Source organism: Eucalyptus grandis, chromosome 11 (assembly GCF_016545825.1).
Source record: "Eucalyptus grandis isolate ANBG69807.140 chromosome 11, ASM1654582v1, whole genome shotgun sequence".
Taxonomy (NCBI): domain Eukaryota; kingdom Viridiplantae; phylum Streptophyta; class Magnoliopsida; order Myrtales; family Myrtaceae; genus Eucalyptus; species Eucalyptus grandis.
This window is the reverse complement of record NC_052622.1, coordinates 216768-228830: the sequence shown is the minus strand read 5'-3', so window position 1 is coordinate 228830 and position 12063 is coordinate 216768. Positions and strand designations below refer to the sequence as shown.

At 44.7% G+C, this 12063-nt stretch overlaps 3 protein-coding genes across 3 annotated transcripts; 1 reads left to right on the top strand and 2 right to left on the bottom strand.

Moving 5' to 3' along the window:
* Nucleotides 1–157: 157 nt before the first annotated feature.
* Nucleotides 158–1648, top strand: LOC104424280. Its single transcript, XM_039304721.1, has 4 exons — nucleotides 158–697; nucleotides 791–857; nucleotides 1072–1161; nucleotides 1262–1648. Exons 1-4 carry the CDS (start codon nucleotides 536–538, stop codon nucleotides 1333–1335), a joined length of 393 nt encoding a protein of 130 aa, XP_039160655.1. The 5' UTR covers nucleotides 158–535; the 3' UTR covers nucleotides 1336–1648.
* A 1327-nt stretch (nucleotides 1649–2975) lies between these two features.
* Nucleotides 2976–6708, bottom strand: LOC104424279 (protein SMG9). Its single transcript, XM_010036647.3, has 8 exons — nucleotides 6377–6708; nucleotides 6173–6281; nucleotides 5836–5951; nucleotides 5495–5614; nucleotides 5254–5343; nucleotides 4481–4629; nucleotides 3509–3770; nucleotides 2976–3407 (listed from the first exon to the last, which is right to left on the bottom strand). The coding sequence occupies exons 1-8, from the start codon at nucleotides 6575–6577 to the stop codon at nucleotides 3255–3257; spliced, it is 1200 nt and encodes a 399-aa protein (XP_010034949.2). The 5' UTR covers nucleotides 6578–6708; the 3' UTR covers nucleotides 2976–3254.
* Nucleotides 6709–7782: 1074 nt separating this feature from the next.
* LOC104424278 (4-coumarate--CoA ligase 2) lies at nucleotides 7783–11915 on the bottom strand. Its single transcript, XM_010036646.3, is given in 7 exon segments — nucleotides 7783–8100; nucleotides 8367–8469; nucleotides 8550–8617; nucleotides 8753–8898; nucleotides 9008–9206; nucleotides 10739–11214; nucleotides 11217–11915. Coding segments are annotated over 7 exon segments (1710 nt in total). The 5' UTR covers nucleotides 11812–11915; the 3' UTR covers nucleotides 7783–7977.
* Between the last annotated feature and the right edge of the window lie 148 nt (nucleotides 11916–12063).

The following is a 12063-nucleotide window of genomic DNA, read 5'->3' as shown; positions in this document are numbered from 1 at the left end:
GAAGGCCCGTTGAGTTTGGATGAGTGGTGTGAGGGGGGGCAACCTAAGTTTGAATGAAAATGTGAGAATCGCGAGTGCCGTGTAAGGGCTCAGTTCGACGAATGCGTGATATCGTGGTTCAAATGGCGCATGACAGGGGACAAAGGCCTAAGGCAAAAGACTGGAATGTTAATTTGAGGGCGACATGAAGTTAAAGATCAAGCTCATCCTCCTTCATCGTCTGGAGTCGATGTGAAATTAAACAGTCAGAACGATAACTTAAAAGAAAGAGAAAATCCTGAGTCGCTCTCGCTCATATCTGATTTGAGGTTCATCTTGGGAAGACGACGCAAAATCTCGTCGCGGAAAGAGGCTTTGATGAATGCGAACTTCTCGATTGGGGGGAAGTTCATTGGGTAACCGAGACCCGCTATATTATAGCCCATTAAAGCAAAAAAGCCCACGAAAGTAAAAGTCCGTTCATTCTTCCTTCCTGCCTTCCTTCCTTCTTCTAGGGTTTTGGAATTGGAGTTGCGGAGCGGCAGAGCAGAAGAGAATGGCCAAGTTCAACGAGGTGCAGAAGAGGAGGAGGGCGCTGGCAGGGGAGAGGAAGAGGGCGGTGCACGGAGACGCGTTGACCGGGAAGCTCAAGAATAGGCAGCAACCTCTCTCCATCTCCGGCAAGCGCAAGCGCAAGCTCTTCAAGCAATGGCGCAGGGTCTGTGTCTTCATATACATATATATATATATGTTCCGCTCTGTGTTTGTGATTGGGAGCATTCGGATTGAATTTTTTTGGGTGGCGATGTAGGAACAAAAGGAGGCGCTGCAGAAGGGGCTCGTCACCATGCAAGACGTGGAGATGGCCGTGGCCGAAGGTAAAATCTCCCCCGGAATAACCCATCCTGCATCACTAGTGTTTGCTCCCTTTTCGAACGAATTATGCGCGACGGTACTGCTTTGGACAGGATCCGACCTCTAGTAGGAGTAGGAGTAGCATCTTCGTTTTGCCAATCCTCTCTCTCTATCCTGCCTTTTGATCAATGCGATGCCCCTCTGTTTTTGCTTCCGTATTTTGTTGTTCGTCTGCAGGCGAAACGGGCACTTCGGAGGAGACCAGCAAAACTCCAAAAAGGTTTCATGTGAAGAAGAGCTTGAAGCTTAAGCAATTAAAGCGTGGAGGCAAGTGTTGTCTTCTTCTTCTTCTTCTTCTTTAGTATTTTCGCTCAGTGAAAGTCTCTGCTCACGGACTGCATTTGGGCGTGTGGTTATTGTGAAACAGGTAGGGGAAATAAGAAGCAGAGCAAGGCTAAGTCAGCAACTGAAGCTCCTCCACTTGATTCCATGGTGGAGTAGGGCGGCCGAGATGATTCAGAAAGAAACAAAAAGGAGGAAGAAGAAGAAGAAGAGAACAGAGTGTAGAGTAGATGGGATTTCCAGAACCCGAGCTGGGGAACCGATTAAAATGTAGAGCAGCTTGACCGGGACGGATGCAAGATGCAAGTGCACCTCTCCATTTGATTCGGCCTCGTGCATTTACGAGCCTTGCTATCTAGTTCTTATGAATGAATACAATGCCGTTTTCTTTTTTGGGTTTACCATTGACCATTGCACTTCTTTACAATGCGGGCATCTTGTTAGGAGTAATGTATTGCATCTGGTTTCGCTTTGTTTGTGTCCCCAGTTTGAGACAAAACAGTCTGGTTCCAGACAATCATTTCGTTCCATTGGACAGAAAAGGGGAAAGCATGAGCAGGTTCACCAATAGATGGAGATCGATGGTTGGACAGACAGATGTGTTCTTATGAATATGAGCTCGTGCGGTATCATTACAGTGCCCTTTCAACACATGAAAGTTGGCACTCGCTAAACAAGTGTCTCATGGACTAGTCGGCTTGTGGAATGAGTTTGAAGACCTCCAGTTTAGCATTCTGCAATTTTTTCACCCATCTTCTCCTACCTAAATCAAAATCGTCCTTTAGTCCTGTAGAGAACAAGGGTGTATTGGAATTCTATCAAATCTTAGGTGCAACATAGTTGTGCTGGCCGTGGCTTGTACCGAGAATATCCATTGTTTATTAATTCATTTAGAGAGAGAATGCAGCTGCTTAAAGTATACTGCGAGAAATACTATCATTTTGCAGAGCTCGGAAAGTCTGTATTTTCTGCTACCAGTCCTTTTAATCCTGTCTAATTCAAGTTTAGCATAAGGTCGACTGCCCCCCTAAAAAAGAGGTGATCCTGCCTCGCCTTCCCTGGCTACCCCTTGAAAAGACTTCACTCCAGTTACTAGCCTTGCCTTTGGCATCCCCCCTGGACAGGGTCAAGCAAGATTTTAGAGGGCTCTGCCTTTTCGACTCAGTTACTTGAAACCATAAGATTGAACAATCTGGAGCCAACCTGTTACTTATAATGGTTTACGATGCTGCTTTCAGTGTTTCACAACTTGATAAACGTCGTATTTCTTTTTTTTTCCATTTGGTAAAGAATGATGCTTGGACTAGATATTCATCAGAGTTTTTCATTTTCTCCTTATCCTTAGAATTCTCCTTCTATTGATTATATGATTAAAATGTTAGATTTTGTAGCATGATTTGGTGGATATTATCCATTTCTTTAGCAGTTATTCGACTACGTTATTCTTTATCAGAGAATCAGGGTTTCTTAAGACATGAGTACTTCTTTATTGCTCTCGTAAGACACTCGTTCACCTCTCTAATGAGTCAGGTTAATTGAGAATTGTTCTCTATTTTCTACTTTGATGCGTGTGTTTTTTGAATTTAGTGTGACCTGGGCATTTATCTCGTTTCCACCATGTTCGTTTAGGCCAGGTCCTTGGCTTTATGATCCACCACACTGCGCCCCCAACGTCGCAATTGCACATTCAGGCTATAAAGACTGGCACACAGAGACTCAGAAGTTCTGAACCATATACATAATTTGAGTGCAACGGTGGAAAAGCACGAGTCACCTGGATTTAGTTTGATGCAATTCTATTCCTCACAAGGACTAATCCAAATTAAAGTGCATGAAACGGTCAAAAGAACTATGAACCGGCACTAGTGCAGCAAATAGAGCACGACACAGACGGTAATATATCTATGTACACTCGAAAACAAGTATATTACTCCAGAAAAATGTGGCCACTTTAAATGTAGCGTAAGAAACCGTGCAAGCCCAATATGTCTAAATCCCTAATATCCCTACATCACCCTCAAGCTGCAAGGATACCCCATGCACCCACCTCAATGTTGAAAGCAGATAAACAGTAGAATCTACCTCCTAAATGTGCCTGAGTTTTGCAGTGTCTTCGCATACTCTGCAATGATTGATGAATTCTTCACTAATTCCCATATCTTTGCAGAATTTCTCAACCAATCTCGTTCGGACACAGTCCTTGTAAAAGATGGGCCGCTCATAGATAGAACCTGAATCAGAAAAGCCACTTACAGATAGGAAAAGAAATTCACTCCGGACGAGGGGAGAAATTAAAAGGAAACACTCAGAAAGGGGAAGGGTTGGGACTGACCTCATCCCTAAGCTTCCACAACGCAGAATTGTAGCTCTCATACAGAGGTTCTGAAGAGTCATCATTGTTCTTAGATGGGATCAAAAATAGATTGGGCAATGTTGATCCCCGGACATCGCTTTCGGTGCAGGCAGACACATAATCAATGATTTTAGCTTCTTCGTCATGCTTCTCTCGCATGAAAGAAGAGGATCTGAAACACTGTGCAAAGGCCTTCCTCAAATACACAGCGCTATGCAGATTCATCTCTTGATCATGGAGCCTACCAAGAGAGCCAAGTAGTTCGATCAGTTTCTTGCTTCTCTCATATTGGTGAAAAAAATTTCAATGACATGCTACTCCTATGACTTTTATCCGCTGGCAATACCAAGACATGGTGACATGCTTCACCAAATGATTTAGGACAGAGTAGCACAATGCATGACAGACATAAATGACTACTGGTGGTTACACTATGCTCTTTACATCTATCTACTTTGAAACCTTTTTGTATATAAAATGACATCCAAGACTTCAGAGTAGATGCTCACTCTAGGTTTAGAATGAGATCAAGTTTTGATTTTTCAGCGGCAAAATTACTCATTCAAAAGCATGGAAGTTTTGGAATTCTATCAGCAGCAAATTTGCCTATAGATGAAGTTTCCTGCAGACGTATATAGATAAATTTGAGATGTATTATACATTCTTCACATAAATAGCTAGACACAACCTCTGTAACTCGGAATCCCAATATCTTAATTGGCATATCTTGCTACACCCGCCCATATATAAAGAATAAAACTTTCTTTCTAAACACATATCCATATTCCCAATATGCTCAACTCAGAAAAGAATCGCAAGAAAAACTAACTGATTATTTTTTTTTTTATTTTTTTTTTTTCTGTTTTTGAAAAAATAACAATAGGGTTCTTGTCTACTTTTCTTGGAAGAAAAGTTCGACTTCAACACAATTCAGGGGGAACATTGACTCACTTTGTGTGCACAAAAACTGGAGCAGCCATGTATTCTTCGCGTCCTAAAAGCTTATCCTTATATTCCTTCTCCAGACCCAAATTAGTTGTTTGTGAATGTGCAGGTATTAGAGAAGACGGATCAGGAATGCCATGTTTCAAGAGGTCAACCTGCAAAATGGGTACAGATGTTAATCAACTATATATTTTGTACCTGAAAGAAAAGGGTCAAGACAAGCCACTATAAAAGACTCAGTCACGTAATGCAGGAAGGTACCACACATGAGAATTGACCAATAAGGCATCTTTTATGGAATAATGCAACATCTCAACACAAATGCTTTAATTCAAATGACATTTCAAGCTTTTACTAAAGCAATGCCCAGATTGTGCCACTAGGCATCCGGCCTAGCAGTGTGGGTTTGAGGAGGTTGAGGGGGCGCTAAGGGATTAAATCCCCTGAATCACCCAAAAAAAAAAAGAAAAAAGAAAGAAGAAAAGAAAATCCTAGAATGAATAATCTTTGATGCCAGAAAATTGGCATTGCAAGGAGGGGGAAAAACCTCACAAAATAGCATAGAACAAAGATGGAGCCCTGCTTGTATACAAGTAGAACTTTTATTATATATTATGAATATAAATCTGCATCTGATAAAGACCAGTAGAACTATCTGTCGATGCAAAAGGTAAAAAAGCAGCAGACAGGTAATTAAACAAGAGGAAAGCATAAGACAGCTATAAATTAGCAACGTCAAGGCCATAAAATCTGGAATCAACTAAGACAAAAAGCGATACCGTCAACATCAGGCGCCACATGCTGTTATCATGAACTCCCTCGGACACTATCAGCAGGATGTGGCAAATGGACGACAGTAGAACACCAAGCTAGAAGAATTCCTTGCAGCATTCCCAAAATGGATCAATATGTTACTAATTACACGAAGACCATAAATAAGATGTTCATAGCTATATAATTATGGGGAGGAGAAAGATTTATATATAATGAGAGCGATTGCATTGCTTAATTTCCAGCTACCTGAATGCTCATGATTTCATGTGCCAATTCTGCCGACAGAGATTCATTGCCTAGAACTGGAATGGTGGAGGAGCCATCTTGTCTTATCATCTCAGCCAATACAGAAGGGCTAAATACTGGCTGCAAATGAAGAGGAACAGAAGATCGGCGTCATGCTTTTGGCGCATAAAGAAAGAAAAAACAGAGGGATGACCAAGAATTCACCGGTTCAAGTATCATCTCAAGCAGATAGATTATACAATTTCTCTCGAGTAAGGTAAAAGGACTCCAGAAAGTTTTAACTTTGAAATGTTAATAAGTCCCGTTGGATGGTGAATGAAGTTTCCTAGAATTCAAATTACCTGTGTGTCGAGAAGTATAAGACGATCAGCAGAAACTCTGGGCTCAATGCCATTAGAACAGTGCTTCGCCATCGCTCTAGTTTCCTCAGACTGCGTCGCAAAAGGAGGTAACATTCCTTGGAAAAAAGAAGAAGAAGAAAAAAAGCATTTTTATAATTGCCGCTAATCTCGTCCGTGAATACACAGCTGAATCAGCAATGGTAACTGCCAATTAAGGGGGGATCACGATAAAACAATGCAGCAGTAGTACCCTAAGTTGGATGATAATGGTGACTAGTGTTACTGTCGAGGTGAGCTGAGATTAACAACAGGAGGAGGCGTGGTAATGGATACGGACCTGGAGAAGTGGGATCGAAGCCATAGAGCTGGTTCAGGATGGTGGACTTTCCCACCCCGGGCGGGCCGATCACGCCGATCACCGTGAAGTCGGTGTTCTCCGTCAGAAACTACGAAATCGCGCATCCTCCGTCAGAAGATGCCCCGTTCGAGGGAGCATATCGGGGAGAGGGCGAGAGGGGGAGGAAGAGGGCAGAGGACGTACAGGGAGAAAGCGGTCGAAGTGGAAGTCCCAGGAGTCGGAGAGGAGATTGAGGGATCCGATGGGGGGGAGGCGAGGGCGGAGGGAGGCGGCGTCGTCGTCGCTGCCGGGAGCGCCGCGTCCGAACTTGGGGGCGACGGAGGCGCCGGACACGAGCCCGGGTTTCGCCAGCAGGATCTTCGGCGCCGAACCGGAGCTCGCCATCCTTCGCTACCTGCCGATTCTTTTTAGTTCGTCGGAGCGTGGAGAGGTTGAGGAGAGGCAGGAAAATGGAGTCGGATCCTTCGGGTGAGATGAATGAGACCGAAAGTAGGGATTCGGGTCGGATAACCGGTTCAAGTCTTACTCTTTGGTGTCTCTGTGGGTTCCCAACAAAAGACGAGAGTAGTCGAGAATCGAGATCGAGAGGGCATATATCATCCTCATTATCATTAATAAAGTGCTTCTTGATGGGGATGGGTTCTCAATCATTTGATCCTTTTCATGTAATCCATCTCTTGGAATGCAGAAGGATTATCTGTGTCAATTGCATCAATTTGATTACGCCTCGTTTGATTTGATTTTGAGGAAATGTCACTAGAAAAATATAAATATCAGAAAAATTAAATACTCGAAGTTAAGAAGGGTTTTGAAAATGCAAAAAATGTTTGGTAAATTATAATTTTAAAGTGCATTACAAAATAAGTCGTTTGGTAGAGCTACGTTTTCTAAATGACTTTTGCTTCTTCTTTTTTTTATAAGTCTTAACTACATTTTGGTAGAGGTGAACCATCATCATTGGCTAGATTTAACTACTAGATAGCTTTGCTTGAGGTCAAGGTGGCCTAAGATTGTGCGACTGGCATCACCTGGGTGGTGCAACTTAGGTCAATGGTCTCTTGGGTTGCGTGACCCATTAGACATGTTATTGCGCACTACCCCTTAGCTAGTAGTTGTTGAACTCTGTTCCGCCTCTTTGTCCAAATTGCGGAGAAGATGAACAGTGAATGAATAGCGACAGGGCCAAGACTTATATTCCAAGAATGTTAATTTCCAAAGTATCTCTAGAATGGCATTGGGCTAAAGGTTTTTAGAGCTCTTTCTTTGGAAATGTAATTTTATTTCTCGAAAGTTGAGTGAAAAATGAACCAAATGCATTGGGCTAAAGGCCCTTAAACCAAACGGGGCAGTTAGCTTCGTTTGCCAATCTTCGCGTCCCATCTTTGAACCGTAAAATTACGTGCCATGAGTGTGCAAATTCTTGGGTAACAACATTTCCTGCGGGCAGGGATTCAAAACCGTCGGTTCATCAGCCGTGATGTTCCTTGCAGAGGAACCCGGAAACGGGAACCAAGTGACCTTTTCGCTGTCCCCAAAGGAAAAAAGGAAAAATAAAATAAAATTTCTAACTCATGATCGATCAGGCTGCATACACGCAAAAGTGGAAGGATTGATAATATTATTGAATCTTCAAGAGGATCAAATTGCTCACCACTTGTTGCTCTCCCCACTTCTGTTTATGCAATTATAACAGGAAAGACGGTAAAGAAAGAAGAAGAAAAACAATGGGAGAACCCCCCACCAGTAAAATGCTCACCAAACCCCGAAATCACAACCTAACGAATTTAAGAAATGGGGGCCGCCGTAGCTAACTTGGCCCTGAGATCTTTCCTCAGTATCTTCCCGGACGGAGACTTCGGGATTGCATGCACGAAGTGGACCTTGTGAAGCTTCTTATAGAAAACCACCTGTTTCAAGGCAAAGATGCCACTTCAGAATCTCACCCTATCTTTCGTCTCAGCAACATCATGTCATAGCTTTTCTAACCTTTTGAACGGTACTAATGTAAGCAAGGAAAGACTAGCCTTTCTGGCTGGTGATTGTACATTGAAAAGAGAGAGAGAGAGAGAGAGAGAGAGAGAGAGTCATGTACGTTGAAGAGTCATGTACGTTGAGTAGGCTGAGAAGAATGGGGTCTAGAGGGTAAAAGGAAGCACCATATAGGAGAGTCTACCTGTTTGGCTATGAACTCCTTAACTGCTTCTTCCGTCAGTTCAAAGCCATTCGATCTCACCACAAATGCAACCGGGACTTCACCGGCGACTTCATCCTTTTGCCTGTTCACAACGCATGGTCAGAGCAATATTTTTTGTTCCCAAAGAAATTGTCGTGACAAATGATTATCTCGCCTACTTACGGGACGACAGCTGCATCCGCAATGGATGGGTGGCTTACTAGAAGCGCTTCAAGCTCGGCTGGTGGCACCTAAGTACCCAGCAGAAAACGTGTCAAGGTTTACTGGAAACTAGGCCGCAAAGCACATTTTATTCTACTTATTACTGAGAGAAACTATAAGCATCTTTTATTAGTCCATTTCAAGTCCATCGGAATCGTATATACCTGGAACCCCTTGAATTTGATTATTTCCTTCACTCTGTCCACAATGAAGATCTCATCATCATCATCGACATAGCCTATGTCACCGGTGTGAAGCCAGCCATCCGCGTCAATGGTGATCGAAGTCGCCTCGGGGTCGTTCAGGTATCCTGGAATGAAGTCAAGTCAGAGCTTTGTCTCGGTCTTGAATAGACGAAATGCGTGACCAAAGAAAATAATAGTTATGGAAACCGGGAACTATGAAGAGGAGAAAGGAACCTTTCATAATTTGCTGGCCACGAATGCATATCTCGCCGGGCTGGTTGTAGCCAAGGGAGGAACCGGTCTCGGGGTCGATGACTTTGAGCTCTGCATTCCGAACAACCGTCCCGCACGAACCCGATTTGGTTGGGAAGGGTTGCTTGGCGAACCCCAAGCACATAGAAAGCACCGGTCCCGCTTCCGTCATTCCATATCCCTGCACCGCGTCAACAAATGCTAAAAGCCAATCGAAATCACAAACCCTTTATAGGGATGTTAAATATAGAGTTATGCGCGTTACCGTCTTGCATTTAAAATTGGAGGAGAAAGATGATGAGAATACAGAAATGTTCTGTTGGTAAACAGTGCAGGAAATTGAACAGGATGGTTAAAGCTTTCGCAATAGAAATGAAAGCGATGGAGTTCTAACCACCGAAAGAATGTAATTGAGTGAATAGATCATGTGATTGCGAGCAGAAGTCATTTAATGAGTTCAACTGCTTCCACATTCAAGCAAAGCCTCCCTCTTAGGTCCACTCATCAATTTCGGGTCCTTTCTTTCTCTCTGTCCTTTTCTTTTGCAGCTGTAAGGAAAACTTAACTCATGATTTAAACTTTAGTACCCACTACCTTTTTCTAAAAAGGAGCGATTCAATATCAGCTCAAAGTCCGGTTTCAAAAGTGTAAAATCAAAGCTTGTAAGGCAGATGACAACACCAAACTCCATATTGCACACTTGGATCCACCGCATTACTCATTCACACGGTGGACTATTATAATAGGGTGGTGCTAGCACAGCAGCACCGTTAGTATTTCTGGCAGTGCCACTAACACCAAGTGTCGTCCATTGACAGTGAAAGCAAGTTTTCTTGAACAAATTTGTGGCAATGAGAGGACCATTACTCTCACCGTAGAATATGGACGGTCATTTCAGCATTTCTCATTATAATATAGGTTAATATCACAAAAAATTCTAAATTGATACACCTATGACAAAACTATTTCAAACTAATTTTTGAGTCATCAAAAATCTAAAACTGATTCAACTACGACAAATTTCCACGTTAACTTGTCATGTCAATTAAATTATCACTAAGTATTATTTTTTTTTTGGTAAGGAAATTATCACTAAGTATTATTCGGCTTTGTAATTTCTTAAAAAAAATTAAATAAAGTTAACGGAAAGTAAATATGTCACTAATGTACTGGATTAAGATTTTTTTAAGCATGTATACCGATTTATGATTTTTTTTTTTGATATTAATCCTTATAATATCTATCTGGATTTTTAAATATGAAGATTCCTGTAAATATATTTGATATGCTAAATAATACAGGAGACTTCCATGCGTCCACGTCACTTGACTTGTCATCTTGGCAGATTTCTCGATCAGTCTAAGCAAGCATGCATTGGCAGCAAAATTCCATTTCCTTTTTTTTTTTTTTTTTTTTTTATTATTATTATTTGTGGTCGTCAGAAGTACACAGTAACACACGCACTTACGTTGTCAACTGCCACAACCAGTAACCACAGGCAGGTGTGCGAACGTAATAAAGGAGGAGATGCATCACAAGAGCACCTCCGAAGTAGCAGAAATTACGGTACGACCCACTCGAAAGCATGACTGTGTTTCAGTCGGCGGGGGAGTTCGAGGGTTGTTTTTGGCCTTTCATGGATTTGGCTACAGACAAGACGAAAAATAGAGAGAGAGAGAGAGAGTGAAAGGCTCGACTGAATGACTGACTGACCTGGCCCAAGATGGCTCCGGGAAGGCGGGTCTGGAGGGCGAGCTCGAGCTCCTTGCCCAGCGGCGCCGCCCCTGACAGCACCATGCGGATGGATGAGAGGTCGAACTTCTCGACCAGGGGGTTCTTGGCCAGGGCCAGCACCAGAGGTGGCACCACCGCGGCCACCGACACCCGGTGGCGCTCGATCAGCTGAAGCAACGTCCCTATCTCGAACTTGTGCATCAGCAGCACTCCCGCCCCGGCGCGGAGCGAGCAGAGCAGCACGCTGTTGAGGGAGTAGATGTGGAACAGCGGCAACACGCACAGCATCACGTCCTCCGCCCTCAGGTGGAGGTTCGGGTTCTCGCCGTCCACTTGCTGCGCTATGCTGGTGATCAGGTTGCGGTGCGTCAGGATCACCCCCTTGGGCAGCCCCGTCGTCCCCGACGAGAACGGCAGCGCCACCGGGTCGTCCGGGTGGATCGCCACCTCGGGGTCTCTTCCTCGTTGGCCTCGCCGAGGACCGAGAAGTGGACGCATCCCTCCGGCGGGTCGTCCACGGTGACGACGACGAAGTCCTTGCCGAGGGTGGGGCCGTTGCCGTCGGCGTGGTCGCGGAGCTTGTCGACGTAGAGGGACTGAGTGATGACGAGCTTGGTGCGGGAGGCCGCGAACTGCTTGAAGATCTCGGAGGGAGTGTAGAAGGGGTTGGCGGTGGTGGTGACGGCGCCGATCATGGAGGCGCCCATGAAGGAGAAGGCGAACTCGGGGCAGTTCTGGAGGAGGGTCATGACGACGTCGCCCCGGCGGATGCCGAGGTTGTGGAGTCCGGCCGCGACCTTGCGGGAGAGGAGCAGGGCGTCGGAGAAGGAGAAACTCTTGCCGGTGGAGTCGGAGATGAGGCAGGGGCGGTCGGGGAACTGGGGGACGTGCTCGAAGCAGTAGGAATGGAGGGAGAGGTGGTTGGGGATGGGGATGTCCGGGAGCTTCGATCGGAAGATGGTGCATGCGGCTGGGGCCTCCCGCTTCTCCCCCTGAGGGACTTCGGAGGGGTTCTTGGGGGCGGTTTCGGGGGAGGGAGCGACGGAGATCATGGTGGCTGCAGCGGCGGTGACGATGATGATTACAGCGATGGAGAAAAAGGGAGGGGAGGAGATGATGATGATGATGATGATAGAGATGTTGGATTTGGGTGGAGGGAAAGAGGGAGGGTTGGGTTAAATTCGGTTTTGGGAGAGGGGAGGGGGGGGAGGGGCAATAAATATTTTAATAAATTAAAATTTTTCGAAGAAGGAAAGAGAAAAGGAGAAGAAGAGGAAGGGGGCGGGGGTAGGTAGAGGTAGATG